The sequence below is a fragment of the Pipra filicauda genome, unplaced genomic scaffold (genome assembly GCF_003945595.2).
Source record: "Pipra filicauda isolate LSUMZ 115617 unplaced genomic scaffold, ASM394559v2 scaffold251_size2273266_pilon, whole genome shotgun sequence".
NCBI classification, from domain to species: Eukaryota; Metazoa; Chordata; class Aves; order Passeriformes; family Pipridae; genus Pipra; species Pipra filicauda.
Genome location: NW_024104367.1, coordinates 1,599,822 through 1,621,983, shown reverse-complemented (window position 1 = coordinate 1,621,983; position 22,162 = coordinate 1,599,822). Strand labels below are relative to the sequence as shown.

The following is a 22,162-nucleotide window of genomic DNA, read 5'->3' as shown; positions in this document are numbered from 1 at the left end:
TGTTGAGTAAGAAAATTGACTCCAGAGAAAGGATTCTCTGCAAATGAAAGAAAGGTTTCTACCTCCCTCATAAATTTACTGTCCCTTTCTGGGTTTAATAAGCTCAATAGTGTGGACTTAAACTGCTCATCTTACCAAGATGTAATGAGCAAAAACCAAAAACCAGTTAGAAATCCAACTGCTCTTTATTAGCTCTCAACCACTGCAGTCTCTCTGTAACCAGTGACACCACCTTGAGGCCCAAGTGTTAGTCCTGTTGTGTTGTACTACTGAGCACTTTTCCCACAATTCTGGATACTGATTTTCTCCCTGAATTTCTTTCTGATTTGGCTTAATTAAGACTTTGCACTACACAACAAAAATTCAATTGATTAACAGCACTAATCAGACCCTTCAGCTCACTCTGCAACAGGCCACTCCTGATTTGCTCACAGTTTCATTGAATGAGATGCAATCAAGAAAATTAAAAAGATCCCTTGCAGATCAGTCCCAAGAAGCTGTTTTTCCCTGGTAGAACATCACAACAACAACGGGTTTTTTTTTTCCTTCACAACGGAGAACAACCAATAGAGTCTTTAATCTCAAACTAAGTCCTCATGTTTTCAGATGAACTCTGAATACCTTTTAAGCCAGACTCACAGACGTAAAAATCCTCAGATGTCAAGTCCTAGTGAGAAGGAGGGTGGTGAAACAGAAAATAAACTGCAGTCTCCTGAATCTAAATAACTTTCAGCATATTCTGTAAAACGAGAAGAGAAAAATAACCGGACTTTCCACACCAACCTGACGAAGGTTGATATAAACTGCATTTTGCAGAAATTCAGAGGCTTCCATGCTCCTCTTCTGTATTGCAAGGACTCTCACTGCCTTCACACAAGCTTCCAGCTCAATCACACCAGCATTCTTGTACTTGGAGAGGGAGAAAATTAAAATAATATTGAAGGATTGCACCTGTTAGGTTTTATAAGCGTTTCTGCTCAGCACATAAATCAGCTGTCACATCTTCCAAACCCAGCAATTCCTTAATGCTAATGACTACACTGTTAAATTATCAACATATGCCCAAGTGAAAATTAAGGTGTCAACTAAAATGTTATTATGCAAAACAATCGTTTTCAGCCTCTTCACTCACTTCTATTATTTTGAGACACAGCATAGCTTCTGAGAGTTCACATGAGGAGAAAAGTTGGGAATATTAGTACCATTTTGGATAAGCTCATATATAGTGGGTGTGGGTAGTGTGCCTGCAAATAAATTCTACTTTCACAGTGCAATAGGTATGTAAGCAAAAATATTTTTATTACTGAATCAATTTTCCCTTTATTTAACATAAAACAGATTCACTGATGACAAGAGAATTACAAACCATTCTCGGTGTTCTAGTTTACAAAACACCTTCTGTAAATGACTGTTTAGTTATTTAGCTTGCTCAAGGAAGGCAGGAGACAACGTGCATTGATCTGTTTGAGCTCAGACAACAAACAGGCAATTTTCTAGACAAACAAGCTGATCTCATCGTTTCCTCAAACAACACTGATACTGGACATGTGAGTCAGCCCATCTCCTGCTGCAGATAAACTCTGTTCAGGGATTTATCAAGTTTGAAAACTAATAGGGGAAAGAAATCTCCTAATAAAATGCAGGAGTTAATCTACCAAAGCAGTTACAGGTTCCTCTCTTGTGCATTTATATCAGCAGAAGCAAATCACTGGAGAATGAATCCATTTTAGAAGGTGCTACAAAAGTTTCTTCAGTTCAGTGATAACAGAAAAAAATATGCAGAAAGTGCTGCTTCCTCAGCATTAGAGCAAGGTGTTGCTCTCTCTGTAGATCTTGAACAGACAGAAGGTAACTGTGCTTGTCTTGAAGTCATATATCAGTCCCAACACAAAAAAGCTCTTTGGTCATTGCAAGTGAAGCTGCAGTGAGGCACAGTTATTACTTGCTGAGAACATCATGTATATTATTATAATCAAAATATAAATATCCTGCCCTAAGCCCAACAAAGTCCAATAATTTCATATTTCTAAAGAAATCATACTCTTTCTAGATGAGCAATGTACCCTCTTAAGGTAACATTAACAAGCTGAATGCATCCTTGAGAGTTACTGCTTTATTGATGGATTCCAATTTATCTGACACTATACCCAAAACTATCACCTTTCACTGCTCCGGACCATAAATTAACTCATGAGCACAATGATCATGTTTCATTTGGAGAGTCTCTCTTCGAAACCAACATGGAAATGCCCATTATATTTACCCAGCTTAGTCTAAAGACAATCTGTATATCTAACAAGAGAAATACATGCAATTAAAAATGATTGAAGCATAAGTAACTCCACTGCAATACATGAAACTTATGTGTAACGTTGATGTGGACACTGAGACATGACTGTCACAGTATGAAATCATTCTTTTCCTTTTCCTATTATGAATGCAGACATTAAGCTCCCTTACCATCTCAGGCTCTGAGCACTTGCACAAAAACCTAAAAATTGCTCCAGTTGAGCTGGAAACTGTTTTACAAAGTTCCCAGCACGTGCTTTAAAAGATCCTCCCAAACCAAAGCCACAGCAGTTCACTGTTGAAAAGAATTTCAGTGAAGTCTCTTAAAAATAAGCAGGATTACCTTGCCATAGTAAGAAATGGCTTCTTTGTATTTATCTATGATGTCCTCAGGACTCAGGCAGTTCTTGGCACGTCCTATCTCTGCACTGGTATCTGCATTTATACCGTTGGAAGTCAGAGCACCTGGAACAGAACAGGGTAAGGAATGAGCACAAGGACTTCTACAAAGTGCTGAATACCTAAAAACAAATCTAGGATATGCTGTAGGTTTGACAAAGAATACACAGAGTACACCTGCCCTACCTAGAAAGCAATCAGGCTCTGGCTACAAACACTAGTTCTGTTGTACTATGGTATTTCAAACAGTACACAAGAAAAATGGACTCAGTCATGAGCCAACAAACAGAAAATAATCTTTCACCATAATTTTTTGCACTTAACTGAATGTTTAGACTATGAATAAAGTAACAGATTGCTAAAATTAGATTATGGCCACATCTGAATATGCAACTTCGATCTCTGAACTATTCCTTGCTCTACTTTAAAACTGTATTTCTAAAGCACACCAAAGAGAAAAGGCTCAGACAGAACAGTGAGAAATTGGTTTTCATCTAAAATAAAGAAGGTGAGAGACAGAGTCTTCACATGCATAAGGGATAAGAATGTGAAATAGAAGCCAAGGAAATCTGGGATATTAGAAAGAGCATGAAAATTTTATTTCTAGAATTTGATTTTATTGAAGAGTTAACATAAGTGAGAAAATACATCAAAGGTTTGGCAAGGCTCAATACCTTGTTATGTGTTACTTAATCTGTAGGATTATATGGGAATTTATTTCTCTGGGAGGTTTCTCTACTAAGATGGCAAGAAAATCTCTTGTGTTTCAGAGCTGGCCTTAACTCTCAGCAGACAGTTGAAAACTACTGTTAAAGATACTTTCTGCTCCCTCTATATATTTAGAAATATGTTATTTTACATGCTCAAATGCTAAAGCAAATTTTTTATATGTTTATCAACCTTACAAATTGCACCAAGCACATCTGTAGATTAACAGGGTTTTCATGGAAGTTAAGTGAAAAATGTTCATGATGACTGAAAGAGCACCATGACACTACATGAGACCAGTCAGGTTTGTCAGTTTAAAAAAAATCTACAAATCCTCACTACTGATGGGAAAAACAATGTTGATTGGAATTTACAGGGACACAATCACGGAACTACATCATTTTTTTTGTGCCATTTACCCTTCAATCTCTTTGCTTCCTCCAGATTTATAGCCAAAAAAACTAAAGTAACAAGGATCATTACTAGTTTTGGCAATTGGCAGCAACTATCTACACAAATGCAAAACATATTCACGTAATAAAAGAAAATATTTTGGAAACATGCAGAAAAATAATGTACCTGGATCAATGAGAACTTCTTGTGCCCCTAAAAGGAGGAACAAAAATGATTTTTTTTTCAGCCGTAAATATAGCCAACAAAAATAAGTTCTTATAATGTTTTATAACATCAGGCTTGAACAAAAACATAAAATTTATCAAGATCATCACTTATGTTTTGAAGGACTACCAATTATAACTCAAGTAGTCACCATATATTATTCCTCATTAAAAAATAAATGTAGAAGTCCCATAAACTTGCAATGAATTCTAAGACACCTTAAAAAGAATTTCAGAATTTTCAGAATTTAAAGCCATATCTTTTTTCCTTTTTCTTCACTGTTTTAGTTGTCAAGTTTCCATCACAGTCCACTTAGTATATTTTAACACCAGGACCTACAGTACTTAAATCTCCTTGTGGAAGCTCATTTAATCTGCATAATAGTCTAGAATAACATTTGCAAGTAATTGTATCCCTTTTAATTGTCATTCATTTCCCTCCATCAAATACTCTGAATAACTGAGTCATGCCAACCCAACAAGCCAGATTGTTCATGTAAAAGAGCTGCCAAGAGTATTGCAAAGTTGGATTAGTGTACGTAACACCTTGTTGCCCCAAAATTTGGTTAAACATGGCAATAAAATTGGTAATGCCAAAGGTTAAACAGTCAAAAACAATTGTTTTATCAGCAAGACAGGCCCTCCCTTCAGTTGATTTGCTCAGACTCCAGACTAGTGAAGCAGAGATTTAGATTTAGATCCAAAAGATACTCCAACACTTCACTCAGGTGTCCTAATTCTGACTGGGGAAAGGGGAAGGTCAGGTGACAAAATTAAGAGCTCAAGACTTCTAACAAATAAAACCCAGTGGAGAAACCCAAAATAGCCAGTGAGCCCAGCATAAGGCAACCTAAACTCAGCTTGTTCAACACACAAATCAGAACTGACAGCCCATGGCCAGTCCTCCTGGCCAGCAGGAACTGAGCAACTCAAAATCTCCCTTTGCACTGAAGGCTCCAGAGACAACTCAAGGGGGACACAGCCCAAACCTGTCCCATACAAACCAAAGGGGTTAGGGACATGAGCAGTCACACCCCTCTAAAGCATCAAAGTTCCCTTTTCACAGAATCATAGAATGGTTTGGGTTGGAAGGGAACCTCAAAGACCATCAAGTTCCAACCTTGCTGCCATGGGCAGGGACACCTTCCACTATCCCAGGTTGCTCCAAGCCCCGTCCAACCTGGCCTTGAACACTTCCAGGGATGAGGTATCCACAGCTTCTCTGGGAAACTTGTTCCAGAGCCTCACCACCCTCATCCTAATGTATTTCTTCCTCATGCCCAATCTAAATCTACTCTCTTTGAGTTTAAAACTGTTCCCCCTTTTTCTGTCACTACAGGCCCTGCTAAAAAGTCTCTCTGCCTTTCTCATAAGCCCCTTTCTATACTGAAAGGCCACAACAAGCTCTCCCCAGATCCTCCTTCTCTTCTCCAGACTGAACAACCCCATTTCTCCAGCCTTTCTCCATGGCAGAGGTGCTCCAGCCCTGTAACTACCCTCGTGGCCTCCTCTGGACTTGCTCCAGCAGGTTCATGTCCTGCCTTTTCAATCAGCAGGAACTGCAGTCCAAGGGCCCATGGCAATGGCCAAGGAAGAAATCTGTCTTTGGAGCAGGAAAGATTCCACATCCCCTTCCATCAGACAAGTACTTTGAACACCATGTTATCAACCAATTCTCTTCTGAATGAACTATTCCCACCAAGACAGGTTCAAAGGAAGCTGAAGGACACACAAACAAAAAACTGACAATATTCTGATGGTTACAGACAGGTAAAAATTGCAACAGATGGTTACACCAGAATATATATTGCAATTTTCCTTAGTAGGGAAGAAGAAAAAAACAAAAACAAAAACAAAAACAAAAACAAAAAACAAAAAAACAAAAAAAAAAAGCAAACCCCTTCAACATTGCCCTCTTAACCTTGTGTTTTCTTTTATACAAAGACAATATTACAGTTTCTCTTTCCAAAGATGTTTCTACACAAAGCAGACACCAGAGCATTTTCTGAGCAGCCTGGTCCTGTGCTATAGCCTGAAAATGCCAAGTGGTGGAAATAATAGGTTGTTCAAGACAAAGATGTTTCTCTTGGCCGGGTCTGGGCACAAAGGCAGTACAAGAAACCCCATCTGTGAAGGCTGAACTACAGGAACAAGGAAGGGTGCAATTCCAGGCACAGCAGGAAGCAATAAAGGTAACTCTCACATCTACATGTGCCTCAGAAACAGCCACGAATGCCAGTTCCAAGTGTGGCATTTCTTGATTTGCACAGAATTTGGAAACCCTTTTTATTTCTGGACTTATCCTACAGAAAGATACACTGGAATTTGTTCCCCAGATTAAACACTGTCCTCACAAAATTAATTGCAACAAAATAGATTACAAACAAAGGTGCAGTTTGGAAAGATTTTAAATGAAAGGCAGTGTAGAGTCAAGGAAAGGTAATGAAAAGAAACTTTCAGTAAGCCTTGTAAGAAAAGACATCACAGCAACAGCTGTTTGGGCAGATTTAGCTCAGCAGTTCAGACCTCAAAACACAGAGATCACACACAGAGTTAGGGAACAATATCATGGGCCAGGGGATAACATTTTATCTGGAAGGGATGACAAAAAAGTTGCAATTAGTTGTTCTTCCCACAAAAGTCCTTTAAAAAATCTTATCATGTGAAACTAAAACATTTTCAAAATACAACTACACTGACAAGTTTGCAAACAGCACTTTTTGAATTTGCAAACTGATAGAGAGAAGCAGCATTAATATACCCAAAATACATACTCTATTCAATTATTCTGATATCTGTGACTTACATGTTACCTTCTTTGGTAAAAAGGAGTATCCATTACAAACAAACAGATTGCAACACCTCCTATTAAATACTCATTGAAAAGTTGACAAAGGTCAATTAATGTGTGAAATTATAATTTAACAGTCAACACAGAATGCACTCATAGGTCATGGGACCAAATGAAATGCATTCATAGGTCATGGGACTAAATGCACAGATTTTAATGACTAGATATTATATGAAAAATTAGTATTCTGTCCTGAAATAAAGTAATTTTACTATCACAATTATCTGGTGTTAACAAACACGGTTTGTAATAAAGATAATACAAAGCAAGTGTTTACTAGATTGTGAGTTTTAGAAGAATAAAGATGAGTGGTTACTTCTTTGAGATGAAGGAATTAATGCTGGTCACACTGCACACAAGAGAATTTAACACCAGCACTTAAGCCCAACTGTTTCAGTACTGGGTGAGTGTATACACAGAAGCAGTTGTGCTGGCTTAGTCCAAAGGCCCGTGTAGTTTACAATAATCAATATATTTTAATTTCCCTGCCCCAACCAGGCTCTCTGGGAAGCCATAGAAACTTTCAGGAGCCCTTACTCCATGAGGGAAGTGTCAGGTTATGTGGTCATCTGCACAAGCACAAAGGAGCAGAGAGGATCAGTGACCAGAACCACAGAGTCACAGAGATGTCCAGAGATGAAGCCCATCAAGCTCAGTTACACCAGCACTCTCTGCATCCCCTTCCAGACAGACTGGGGGGTCACTGCCTACAGGGAAATGGGGCTCATTACTGGGAAAGAACATCTTGGAACTGTACAAGACTTCTTATGGGGTGTAACCAAAGATAAGGAAAAGGAGGGAGCGAGGAAGTTTAGGGAACAAACAGGGAAAAACAGAGGGGTTCACTGTATTACAAAGCACTCTCACATTTCTCCTCAGCCACCTCTTTTGCAATTCAAGAGTTCAGGAAAAGCATACTAAATTTTAAAAATTATATTGGTTTATTGGTAGTTAACCAAATCTATTTATTAAATGTTGACTTTTGAGTAGCAGAACAAATTCTGAATAAATGTACCTAAATTATTCTTAATACATGGAGCTCTGCCACATCATCTTGATGAAAACTATCTTCATCTCCTCCAGCAAAATTCAAGCTAACAGACACTACTAACAGTCAGGTGAAGAAATCAAAAGCTTTGCAACTCTATGCAAAGCACATATGTTGACACTAACACCAAAAAAGTAGAAAAGCCATTAATGTAAAAATCTTAAAAAGAAATACCATTCTCCCCTCCCACCCCCTCCTCCCGTTTATCCTGTCATTGGTGGGATTTTACAGTTAGGGAGCAGGGAGGAAGTTTTCAGGTGTTCAGTGGTGGCAAATGGAATCAAACCAAAATCCCATCCTTACCTGGCCTGTGCCTGTTTCCTGCCTCAGCAGAGAGGGAACCTCCTTGTGCCCTGCGAGATCCGACTTTGCCCCCGGTGCCACCTGGGTAGTGATAGATGACGGATGCTGAGCACAAACCCTCGAGAGCAGCTGGAGAGAGAAGGGGAAAGCCAACAGATTAGTAGGGACACTTGCAGGAAGTGAAGTATCAGGTAGTAAAATCTATTTACACAAATAAAATATGCTCAAATTGGACACCTAGTGACAAAGGCCATGGAAAAGGCTGAGATACTCGATGTCCTTTTCACCTCCGTGTTCACCCTCAGACCTCCCAGGAGCCCAGTCCTACTAGAAGGATCTGTAGGAGTAAGAACTTGTCACAGCAGAGAAAGACAGGCATTAAAAGCACTTAATCGAATTAGATGTAAATCCACAAAACCAGGTAAGATGCATCCATTGATGCCAACAGAGCTAGCCAAGGTTATCACCTCCAACAGGTCATGCCAACTGGGGGAGGTTTCTAACGGCTGGAAAAAGGGAAATACCATCTTCTTCAAGAAGGAAGTACCAGCACAGGCAGATCAACATCTGAAAGGCCTTGAAAGGCCACACAGAAATCCTTCTGGAAGCACATGAAGCGAAAGAAGGTGTCTGGGAACAGCACACATTGATTTATCAAGAAAAATAAGTCCTTGGCAACCTCACTGCCTCCTATGATGAGATGATTTGCTCAGTGGACAAAGGAAAGTAGTGGATGTTGTATATTTTGCCTTTCAAAGGATCTTTGGACATGGCCTCCCATAGAATTCTTATAGCCAAATTGGTAAGATTTGGATAGCTGGCCTATAAAGTAGGTGGAAAATGGGCTGGACAGCCAGGATCAAAGGACTGTGATGAGTACAAAGGCCAAGTGGCTGCCCGTGACTAGTGGTGTCCCTCAGGGGGACAATACTCATGTCTTCATTAACTGCCTGGATGATGGCACAGAGCACCCCCTGAAATTTCCTGGGTGATACCAAACTGGGGGAAACAGTAGGGCAGGTCTTCAATGCAAAGAGAACTTGCCAGGCTGCAGATCTGGGCTGACAGGAGACTCATCCCAAAGTAAGTTCTGTGGAAGTATAGAAGTACAGAAGAAAAGAAGTGGAAGGTCAAAAGGTGTTAAGGTTTTCATAATATGTAACCTACAGAGCCATTGGGAAGATAAATGGATTTTCAAGTAGAATGAGAAACCTAAAAGCAGAACAGGAGACAGCAATTGTCCTGAAAGGGTATAAAACTGAGAAGCAGAAATTGTGTTCAAAGATCACTTGTATATCAAATAAATAATAAAAAGTAGGAATGAAAAAAAGAAATAAAAGGATGAAGGAAAGGCAGGGGGAAAAAAGCGAATCCTAGGACCTAATGTGAAAGGAAGTTATGCCAGTGGAAGTTAAACATGTTGTGGCTTTGGTAGATGTAAAGGCAAAAATCTTTTCCTTACAGTCCACAGGAGTGGGTACACCCTGAAAAAAACCCAAATACTTTCAAAAGAATCATTAAAAGTCAGATACACAATTTTTTGCAAGTGCACGCTTTACTACACTAACACATTTTATGTCGCAGGTTTCCTCAAACACGTGTCTTTCTCAGGTCTTATTAACCAATTTTTATTTCAGTTTAATTCTCAGACACACCTGATATTCAGATTCTGCTCCCCAGAATCATTCCCACTTTTCACTATACTTAAGGAAACTACAGAAAATAGTTCGATCTACTTTGGGTTTAGCAACCAACGACTGATTCACCACCACCACTTAATCCTACCTCCAAGCCACAGGAAGTCATTGACGGAGCGCAGCAGTTCCACGGCCATGTGATAATGGACCAGGGAATCCTGTAACATCCCAGCCTGTAAACACAGGTCACCCACGTGCTTCCGCATCCGGCCTTGGCAGCGCTTCTTATAGTGCCTGAAAGGAGAGGGACAGCTCAGTCACCTGCAGGAAACACTTCCTGGAGGCAAGAAACACCTAAAGTTCATTTTCTTTCCTCCCTAACAGAGATCAGCATTTGTTTACTCTGAGAAAACATCCAGTATGAGTTCTAAGCAGCATAATATGGAAAACTACCAAACATTTGAGGCTAAATTGGGAAAAAAGCAAGGTATTGTGCATTTTGGCTACCCAGCACTTCTGCAGTTAGAGCCACGCACCCCAAAAACCTCCAAAGCAGGTTCTTGTAAACCACAATGAGTATTTGGCTGCCTGATATCCTGCTTTTTTGCTTTTAAGTACACCCAAAAGCTCATTGGTGGTCTTTGTTCTGCCTTTTTGCTTTCCCTCACTAGGGAACGGATTTTCTTGTGCTTCCAGGAAGCTGTTCTTGAATAACTTCTTGGATGCTTCCCATGGAATCCGCCCCATTTGGGCTCTGAGGATATTTAGGATGACTCTTCCTTCTGCTCTCCTCTGGTGGGACTGGCTGCCTGGGCCCTCTCCACACACAGCCCGGAGGTGTTGGTGGCCCAGAACCTGCTCAGGGCTCACAAACCTCCCCAGCTCTCAGTACCTTCTCCTAAAGGGATGATTCATGAAACACCACAATCATCACTTCAGCAAGAGCTGACTGGGTTTCTCTTGCTGCTCTTTTTTAACATATTAAAATAAATGGTGAAGTTCTCTCCAAATGAACAGCCAAGGCCAATTAAGTCCTACTGAAAATATTAAACAGACACCTTGGTACAACTGAAAAGGCAAGCTGGGCACAAACCCATGTGATAAAGGCATTAACCTTATTATTCCATTTTTTTTAAGTAACTACCAGCTAAAGAAACTTAACAGATGCAAAGTAAGACACACTGGACTTGGAAAGTACCTCATGATTTAAGTGACAGTTGAGAACAACTCCATCACCAATCCTCCTGTTCTCCCTCCTGCAAAAATATTCCCTGGTAACAATGTCCTTGCTCTACCTTGTAAAACTGTTTTCTTAGGGCAAAATTAAAAATCAGCTTAAATATTTTATTCATCTACCTACATTACTGCAATCCTTTTGTTCTATCAATGTCTAAGTACATGAATAGAGAGAGGCATGGAAGTTCATTGTCCAAACATCACACCACGGAAAAATAAAATCTTATTTCTTTGGGTGGTTTAAACTAAAATAAAAGCTACCCCAAAATTAAATTTAATTAGAATAATTGCTGTAGATGTCTTTCTTTTTTTGTATACTTCAAGTATCTCCAAAGAATCTGGATAAAAAGGGGTTCTAAAAAAATAAAAACCATCTTGGATTGACTGTCATAGTTCTCCACTTTCAGCAGATGTAGCGATACTTTTTCAATTAAGTTCATCAGAATAGTTGTTGAACAGGTTGCCCAGAAAAGCTGTGGCTGCCCCATCCCTGGAAGTGTTCAAGGCCAGGTTGGATGGGAATCTGAGCAGCCTGTTCTAGTGGAAGGTGTCCCTGCCCATGGCAGGGGGGGTGGAATGAGATGATCTTTAAGGTCCCTTCCCACCCAAACCATTTTGTGATCTTTCAAAAGGTTACCCAGCATGTTTGAACTCAACAACTATACACAAAAGAGAAACCCAAAAAAACCCTGGGGTAACATCCACTCTCCAGGTGCTGAATTCTTATACCCTGGAGTGAGACTTCGAATACAAGAGGAAATGTCACGACTATGGAATGATATTAGGTTTGGGGTAATGTTGTTTTTCGGGGTTTTTTTGCAGCAAAGAACTTCCCAGAAGACTTGAAATAATCTGAAATTATCTCCATAACACATCTGAAGAGAACGTCTTTGTGAAGTGTGTAATGAAGAAATAAAAAAAGTTATAAGGGGAACTGAGCATATGAAGTTTTAGGGCAGGAATAAGGATATTAATTGATCTCCTTTAGATTTTAAGGCTACGAGAAATGGCAATAATAAAAACAATTATATGTTATTAGTTTATTTGCTTTCAAAGCTCTTTGGTTTGCGTTGTTTACACCAAAGAGAAGCATCTCTTCAGCCACCAAATAATGTCCTATTCTTTGCAGCTGGTTTGAAAAAAAAATAGTACTTCAAGGAGATGAAGGAAAAGTAACTGATTTATATGGATGGAGGACAGAAATTTGAAAGGGAAGATATACAGGAGCACATACAATGTCCTTATAAAAATTAAATACAAAAGCAATCAGAACCAGCGTTATTGTTTATAAGAAAATCTGGAAATTATAAAAGGGACAAGAAGTATGTCTCCTATTGCTCCTCTCCATCTAAAAAGTTACAGATACCTCACATATAACTGTTCCCACTTTTCTGCTCTATCACATCATATTCACAATTGATGTGAAGATGTTGACATTAAATGAAGCTCAATACCACTCTTGTTCTTGATCTTTCAGATGTGTCAAGAAACTGCAATATTTATCCTTTATTTTTCAACAAGAATGTACTTTACAGAACTTTTAAGGAAAAAAGTAAAGAAAATTTAAAGTGAAGACTAAAGCTCCCTGCATGAACTACAGAAGGTCACCAAATCTTACCAGGATTTCAGTCTGAGCTTGGGGTTATAGAGAAATGCCTCCCTCAAAAAGTTACTTTGTAATCTTGAACTAGTATTGTAGAGGAAAGTATAACTTGTTTACAAATGAGGTTTTCCTAATCTCTGCATTCCAGAATAAAAAATAAGATTGCAAGTGTTATATATTGCTTTTAACTTTTTTTTTACATAGACAGTGGAATTGGAGAATCATTGTTTCCTTAAACAGCTATAATTCCTTTTAAAGATGTTGACACTACACTGTTGACTGTCTCTACACTTTCAAGTAATCTCTGTGTTTATGGACACATTAAATTTCTTATTCTCCCAAATCTGTAGCTTATAAGTGTTTTTCCCAGACTTTCCAGATTGCATATGATTAAGTTCATAAACATGAGTCACACAGCAAAGGAAAGAGATGATGTCTGACTCCTAAATCAGAACCCAATACCAGAATCATTTCGATCCCACTGCTTCACCAACAGCTCTTCCCAACCTCATTCTGCTGCTGATTTATGCAGATGTCAATATATGCAAAGTTAGAAGGCTTTTATTCACCTAGACATCAATAAACATTGCTCATACACAACACTGTTCTTTCAGAAACTCTTTATTTAGAGGCAAACAGATAATTTATTCCTGGTGATTTACTATTAATTATTCACAGACTGAATTCACTCCACCTATTTTTAGGCTCTTCAAGGTGGTGCCAAGACAGGATCTACCTCCTACAGTCCCTGCAAGTCTTTTGCCATCCTCCTGGAAAGTATTTTCTCACTAATTATAGAAGAAGTTTCCACCAAACAAATGTATAAACTGTCTTAACCAGTCACTCACAATTAAGTATATTGAATTCAACTACTTCCAGTATGTCCAAAAAGACAAATGGCAAAGATTTTATTGAAACCAAACCCTCTCTGCATAGACAGCAAAACTTAATTTACTTCATATTTGGGAAATCTGGTTTTTTTAAAATTCCAGTATCTACAAATTGGGTCCTTAAAAGCTTGTCCAAGTGACTCATTGTTTCTTCAGTGCATACTGGGGTGCAAATTTAATGGGAAAAAATCAGACATGCATAAATACATCAGCGTAAAATGATGATTATCCATTTTAATACCTAGCTAGTTTTGCTTCACAGCTTTACCTGAAGAACCTGGTCACAAAACTAAGAGTGAGAAGCTTACAGTTATCTTCTATTTTTTATTAAAACACTGTTTAAATATTTTGGTTCTCTACTGCTCAATCCTAATCTGTTTGAGGACAGGAAGTCCATGTAAATGAACAGCTACTTCCTCTAGGATAAAATGGCAACCTTTTTCTAGGCCAGTTCCCTGTCATGCCCTACCAAAGCTGTTTGTATTTATTTTTCCTGCAGAAGTTCATTTTATACATTACATTTCAAAGACCACAAACCCCTTCTTGAGTGTGATGCACTCAGAAATGTCCCCAAGGAAGGCAGTGCCACATAATGCAGGACCACCCATGGGACACTCCATAGTCTCAGCCACCCAAACTCCTCTTCAGAAGTTCCTCACCCCATGCAAACATACAGTTGACTACATAACTAGTTTATAATCTTATTCTCTAATTTTAGCTGCGCTAATTTGGTACCAAACACACTCTTTATGTTCAGAATAACAACCACAATCATCACCAAGTGACCACTGCTGCTACTTCAAACTGGAGGACAACAAACCTGCCCCAGGAACCACAAAGCACAACCCGATCCCATCTCCATTTCTGCCTCATTTGCTATATAGGAAATGTGCTTTAATCCTCCATCCCCAGCTCCTTTCTAGGATCCCAGGATAATGCTAAGGAAAATTCAGAGCAACAATACTATATTTCAAGGCAGAATTTATTTACAGCCAGCAACAGGTTTGAAGGAATTTCTGGACCCCCAAAATTTGGCTAAACTTACAAACAAGAAACATGCAAAATGAATTTTCAAAAGTATTCTCATGCAAAATGCTTCAACAAAAACTTCCATCAAGGTCTACTAATTCCAATCAGCATGCAGAGCTCCAGGAACCACCAATCATAACATTATCCAGACTTGAAAGACACAGCTACGGCGTTGGATCGACTGCCAGAACTTTTGGATTTGGAAACCAAACACAGGCAGCAAGAGCTTCATGGCTTTGGAGTTTAAAAAAGAAAGCAAATTCCAGAGGCCAGCAGCCACCTAAGCAAACTATGGGTGTCCTACAAAAAAATTCAGCACTGGTACCAAATATAATTGCCAAATGCGCCAAAAGGGGGCAACTGCAGTAGTGAGGCTCCAGCAGCAATTATTTTTGTGTGTACTGAAAAATAAATATAAAAAGCAACACTAAAGTATGCAATGAAGGCGGAGTGAGGAGGCAGGACATGGAAGAAAGCTAACTATTTTCAAATATACACAATCACAGCCTACCTTTTTAGACCCAACAACAAACTCACAGGGCAGTATGAGAGAAGAGGGGAAGGGAAAAAAAAAAAGAAAGGAACAAAACAAAAATTAGAAAGACAGAGAACAGAAGGAAAATTAACAGCCACATACACATACCAAGATCATCAACTTTGATAAATCAGTGAACAAAGCCCATCTATGACACTGTGTAGAGAATCCATAAACAGCCCTATGGGCTCTCCACTCCACAGGACTAAGTGGTGCCTCGTTAAATGGATCCCAGTATTAAAAGAGACAACCTAAGACACAAACTGATGTAACAGCATTAAAATGAGCTTATCCAAGTAGATTTATAATCATACACAGGTATGTTTAATTTTTTAGTTGAAAACAGAAATAAAATAGAAAGCTTAAAAATGGTATCTCTGGTATGTTTTCTAGTTTCCAGTTTGTAGGACCTTTGTATCATCATGAGAACATGCTAGACTTTTCCATCAGTCTCCTGGCCTCTACAAATAACTATCAAGTGCAACTAATTTCAGAAACTTTTCCAATTCTCTCAGCATCCCTGTGATATTTTACCCATATTTTACAGCTGATAAACAGAGAAAAATCAACAGATTTGCCAAGATCACCTCTTGGCTGTGCCCTAGGAATTAAACCAAGGTCAGACTCCCTGTCCTACAACTTCTGTTTAACAGGGCAATCTTTCTTCCAAAGTTTTTAGGACTTAATGCCACTATTTTTCACACAGGAAGTTTCCTGCCACCCAAAAAAATTCTTCTACACACATAACACAGTGAGTTTGTGTAAACTGTCATCTCAGTACCAGTTCTGGGAATGGGTCTCTTCTGCTCCTTAAACTTGCAAAAGACAAAGATCATCCTCACTCTTTTAAGAATCATTGTATTAGAAATGCAGCATAATAATTCATCCATCTTCCTAATTCATGAACCCTGCATCTTAAAAGAAGCCACTCCTGCTGCAATTATTATGCAACCAAGGTAGTGACCCTCACCACAATTATTAGGCAACCCTCACTAATTGGGTGAGATCAGGTCTGTACACATAGTCCTGGTCATCACATAAGTATTAACCTCAATATTTTATGGAGAAAAGTTTCAACACACGAAGTTTGGAAGTTTAATAACTCACGTGATCAGAATTACTATGTCCCATGTAACTTCTTAACATATTTTCACCTGATGTACCAACCCAGTTCAATGGCTCCAGGTTACAGCTTCACTCCACATTTATTAAGACCTTTGATACACAATGAAATTTAACTTCACTTTTAGAAATTACAGGAAAATTCTACTACTACTTAGGCTTATTTAGCCTAAGTAGACATCCACAATTACAGGAAGAGAGACATATACTCTCCTATCTAAGCACACAGAGTGCTTTCTCTTCCATCTATTTCATACAGAAATTTGTGCTTTTTAACTAATTGGTTGCACACTGACTGAGAGGTCAGGATACACAATATAAAAAAAAATTAAAATGGACAGAAGGTCTATAAATAAGATCAAGGGGGCATCCTTTGCCTTCAACCCTTTAGACTTTTTCACCTATTCTAGAAAAAGCTGTTTTATTTGTCTCAATATCTCAATAATATCTTTTTTTAATTCATTCCTTTAACTCATTACGCTGACAGACTCAAAACCAACAAAGTGGCAAAAGTTATTCTATGAGATGTTCTCATACCCACTTCCTGCATTCAGACAACCTTTAGCCCTCCCTGAACAGAATTATACATCATATCTTGCAAAAACAGAAACTAGTCTCCATTGAGAAGGTCCTTCCCAGCCCTGTATCTCTCTGGTGTGAATAATGCAGTGCTTTCCCTAAATTAGGGAATATGTCACTGCAGAAGGGAACATGCTACAACAAAATCCTATTATTGCAACCCAAGGAACAAAATGCAAGCAATAAAAAACTCTCAAGTAGTAAAATAGTATATACCAGTTCACATCCAAAGACCAATGCTTGAAAACCTAAGTTAGTTTAATAAACTGATGTCAGTTCAACCCTATTCCAGGGACCTGAGTTTCTGCTTTAGGAACACAGAGGCAGAGATGCATCAGGTTACATGAAGGTGCCTACAAAGGTCCCTGTGCAGAGAAGCTATAAATACATTTTCATTTAGCTTGCCCATGTTATTAATGCATAAATCCTAAATTTTCAAACAATCAGAAGTACTAACTCCACAGCACAATAAAGCTGAAGAACTTTCTTACTATTGAACTGAACTATTGGAACATTTAACGTCGTTTCTTTGGGCAGTGCAGCAAACATTTCAAGTGTATCCATTGATCAAGAGTTACTGAAAAACTGTTTGCTATTCAAACCTCCCAGTAAGGGTGTGTGCAGAGCTGAACCAGTGATTAACTCTGGATAAACCCATATGTTTACACAGCCAGGGTCACACATCTTCCATTCTGCAAAGAACTGAAGCATCACACTGCATCTGTCTGAACTCAGTGCAACAGCATAAAATATCTCCTTGGACATGTGTGGATACACACACTGCTGTCACTTGAGCTCCTCACCAGTTCAGAACTTCACAGGAAAAGTTTACCCACAAGTTACAGTACAGCCACTGCTCAGAAATGTCATTTATCTAAGAAACTGATTTCCAAAGCACGATACTTAAAGACACAACTGAACAGCATAATTCATTCTGATTTGGAGATTCTTGGCCAAAAAAAAAGTCATTTTCTTAGCTAACTGGAACAGGAAATTTTGATTACATTCAACAAAAATTCATTCAAACTGAGCAATTAAAGCCAAGATTCTAAAAGGGCTTGACTACTCTACAAAACTTTATCACCCACGTACAAAAACCAGTAACATAATAATTTATACTTATAATAAAAACTGAATGGTGCATGGACAAACCAAGGGATAACACTGGGTAGCAGGTCAGACCCAGCTCAACTTCTCACCAAGAGGAGCAGGAGCAGGGCACAGAGGTACTTCAGGCAACCAGAGATAATATAACAGAGGGCTTCAAACTAATTAGAAACTTGAAATGCTTTCTTCCAGTTCCCAAGGCCAGGACTATGTAGGCAGCGCTGATTAACGTGATCCAAAGCCTTCACAAACCTGCCTGGACAGCTCTGGAAAACCCTGCTTTCTACACACAGTAACAACAACTGCTGGCATCCCTCATAGTACAAGACCAATACTATTCCCATGCACACTTTGTATTTTGATAGGGATTCCACACCTCTGTCCTTGCCAGGACAAATGTGGTTGCTTCCATCCTTTGGATTTGACTGCAAACAGCCAAATCAAACAGATTTTGCACTGCCTGTAGCTGGCTAACCAGAATTACCAGTCCCTTGCACAAGGACATCATAACACTAAAATCTGAGAATGCAAATGAGGAGGAAGGAAAGATGTTGGGGGAGGGAACAAAATAAAACTTAACATACACAAAACCAAAGAGAAAGTTGTAGCAAACAGGTAGCAAAACAAGACAGGTCAAGAATAACAAATAATTAAATAAATAAAAAAGGAAGACAGGGAAAGATGCTGGATTTAGTCACCAGAATAAACAGCCACTGTTTCATAGGATGAAAAAGTAGACAGAGGCTTAGGGGAAAAAATACAATAAGTAGGATTAGTAAAATACTACCCATCATAATAAAAAATTATTTTCATCAATGTTGAGTTCTTTAATTAATACTGTATATCTATTAACTATTGTTTTCTACCAAAAAGTCTCATTAGAGCAGAATCTGTCAACCCATTCCTATGACTTCTTCCTACTACTTGATTAGCCTCATGAATTAAATATATATATAAAACAAGCTCAGAACATCAAATATGGTGAGACCACAAATTAAGTTCTCTTAAACTACAGCAGACAGACACAGTAAGATCTGGGCACAACCTCTGTTGTAACAAGGTACACTCTGTCCTTTCTAAGAGGCTTATCCTGAAGGCTGGTAAGTGCCAGGTGTTTTTTTTCCAAGACCTGCAAGCTGACAAAAGTAGCTGCTTACCTACTATCGGTGTCCAGACCTACAAAATCCTTCTTCTCAAAAGGAACACAGAGGAGCGGGATCTTGTCTCCAGACTTATCAGTGGCCCTGTCAAGCCGCTTCGACTCCAACACTATGAAGAGGGACTCGATAAAATCTTCAATTCTCTTCTCCACAGTCTCACATTCATCATAACTGGGATAAAACGCCACATCCGTGCGGGGCTGCTCCGCGATCTCTCCTTGAAGCCCAAAGACAAAGAGCCGGGAATCATAGAGGGTAGAACCATACATTTCCTTATGAAGATGGAATTTTTCGAAAGTCTGAGGCCATTCCTTTGCAGAGGAGCAGTCTGTAATAGTGATCAGCCCCACGACTTTGCGGTGTGTCTGGAAATCGCCCCACTCGTTGTTCTCCGGGGGATAGTGGTGCCTGTAGCGGATGTACAGCACGCGCTGCGAGTCGCGCACGTTGACTTGGCTCACAGCTGAAATCCGCTTGTAGATCCTGAAAAAGCTCTCCTCGGGGACAATGCCAATGGGCTGAACCACGACCAGGAGGGTCTGATGATCCTCAGCACACTGCATGTAGTCAGGAACGCTCATTTTGCACCAACTGCAGGCCAGTAAAAGAAAAACGTATATTATTTTTTAACATTCAGAGTACATGGGGCTGCTGAAGCGAACCAGGACTTTGATGCTAAACATTTCTGCATCCTGAATATATGTGCTACAACACTAATATTTGCGTCATCATTTTACTAAATCTTCAACCATGCAGCCAACACAAATCTGTAAATTACGTTTTTCTGACTCAGTCTTGCTCCCTGTGCAGCTACACGAGACAGCTCATACACGGGCCAGCAGAGTCGCCACCACAACCAGAGAGTAGAAGCACCATCTCAGAAGATCCTGTCAGACTCAGGCTCTCCAGCCCCATTTCCTTGGGGAAATATGGAAAATTGTGTGGAGTGAGATGTAACAGACACCGAACAGGAATGACCCAACTTTACGAGGCTATCAGTACTTGCACACAGCCAGGGAGAGGAAAATCAGGATCAGAACACTTATTTTTGAGAAAAAGTGAAGTCTGCTTTCTCAAAACACATGTAGGGAAGGACCAGGCAATGTTTTCTACTTCTATATTTAAGTATTTAGAATTCCTTCTCCCCTGAGCTCTCTGACTACTGCACTGCAGCTGGGTTTTAAACAAAGACATGCATTGCTGAGCCCTCACATCTCTGAGACCTCCTGGACCGCACAGATCCCTTGGTCAACTTCACCTCCAAAGCATCCTCTAAAACGTACATAGGACGAAAAAACACAAATAAAGCAACGAAACCTCCACAAAAATAAACAAACAGAGAAACAAACAAACAAAAAAAACCCAACACAGCACGGCTTTGGAGTGTCACTATCCCTCTCCCACCGTAGTGCCCGGGGTCTGCTCAGCAGCCTCCTTCCCAGGGGAGCAAACCTGTTACCAGGGAACAGCCCCGTCCACACGGTTCCCAACCGGGCGGACACTGAGGGAAGGTGGGAGCTTCCCCCTTTCCCTCTCCCCGGGGCAGATCCTGCGCTGGGCCGGTGAAGTTCAGCAGGGAAGATAAATGAACCGCAGAAGAGCCAAGCGCAGCCCCGCCGGGAAGGGGCTGAGGGATAACGAGAGGAGCAAGGGAGCTGCTCTGGGACGGGGGGACGCGGCTGTCGGTGCTGACCGGGAAGGGGCACTCACAGCCGGGAAGGGGCACTCACAGCCGCGAAGGGGCAGTCACACCCGGGGCAGGGGCGCTTACAGCCGGGGCGGGGGCTCTCACAGCCGAAAAGTGGCACTCACAGCCGAAAAGGGGCACTCACAGCCGAAAAGGGGCTCTCACAGCCGGGGCAGCGGAACTCACAGCCGGGGCAGGGGCTCTCACAGCCGGGGCAGGGGCACTCACAGCTGGGAAGGGGATCTCACAGCCGGGGCAGCGGAACTCACAGCCGGGGCAGGGGCTCTCACAGCGCGAAGTGGCACTCACAGCCGGGAAGGGGCACTCACAGCCGGGAAGGGGCACTCACAGCCGGGAAGGGGCACTCACAGCCGGGAAGGGGCACTCACAGCCGGGAAGGGGCACTCACAGCTGGGGCAGGGGCACTCACAGCCGGGGCAGGGGCACTCACAGGGGCACTCACAGCTGGGAAGGGGATCTCACAGCCGGGACAGGGGCTCTCACAGCCGAAAAGGGGCACTCACAGCCGAAAAGGGGCACTCACAGCCGGGGCAGGAGCCGCCCCACTCCCGCTGTCGCCGGAACTGACGGCAATGGCCGCTCCTGCCCCGCATGCGCGGGGCGATGGCGGGAGAGCCGTGAGGGCAGAGCGGAGCTCGCCCGCTGCTGCCGCCGTCCGCGGTTCATCTCCCGGCGCTTCCACGGGGAATCCGCCTGGGCTTGCGAGCATCAGGCGTTCTTCCAAGAGGAATGCGTTAAAAGGAGTGAACGAGTGATTGATTCACCCGGATGGTGAATCTCAGCCGGTTATGAAAACTTGAGGGACTTTGGCGGTAGTGGTCGAAAGTGAGCCTTCCTGGCATTCCCAAGTCCCGAAATTGGTCTGGTGTCATAGAATCGTAAAGTCATCAAGGTTGGGAGAGACCTTTAAGATCATCTGTCAACCCAGCACTGCCACTGTAACCCCTAAACCACTAAACCATCACACAGCACCAGATCCAGACGCCTTTCAAACACGTCCAGGGATGGTGACTCTGCCACCTCCCTGGGCAACCTATTCCAATGCCTGACCACACTAACAGTGAAAAAAAAAAAAAATTCTATTACCTAATCTCAATCTCTCTTGTCTTACCTTAAGGCTATTTCCTTTTATCCTGTCATGGCAGAAGGCACCGGCCCCCACCTCACTATAACCTCCTTTCAGGGAGTTGTAGAGAATGAGATCCCCCCTGAGCCTCCCCAAGAACAGAAAGGGTCCTCCTCTGAGAGGACTTCTGAGAGTCATGTAGCTTAAGGGGGAAAATCCTGAGGACTCTGGAGGTATGAGCCTCGTGTGAGAGCTCAGGTGCATTTCTAGTGGAC

The 22,162-nt window shown here is 40.9% G+C and overlaps 1 protein-coding gene across 4 annotated transcripts in view; it reads right to left on the bottom strand.

The window, feature by feature from the left end:
- The window catches only part of TRAPPC9 (trafficking protein particle complex 9), a 459,395-nt gene extending 438,036 nt beyond the window's left edge, over nucleotides 1–21,359 (bottom strand). For 2 of the 4 annotated variants that reach the window (XM_039382027.1, XM_039382031.1), the window contains exons 1-7: nucleotides 21,264–21,333; nucleotides 19,111–19,704; nucleotides 10,001–10,146; nucleotides 8,216–8,344; nucleotides 3,976–4,002; nucleotides 2,633–2,754; nucleotides 784–909 (exon numbers count right to left, since the gene is read on the bottom strand). In XM_039382027.1, coding sequence (XP_039237961.1) covers nucleotides 784–909; nucleotides 2,633–2,754; nucleotides 3,976–4,002; nucleotides 8,216–8,344; nucleotides 10,001–10,146; nucleotides 19,111–19,694 — 1,134 coding nt within the window. In that variant the 5' untranslated portion in view covers nucleotides 19,695–19,704; nucleotides 21,264–21,333. The other 2 variants (XM_039382029.1, XM_039382028.1) reach the window with 2 other exon arrangements.
- Between the last annotated feature and the right edge of the window lie 803 nt (nucleotides 21,360–22,162).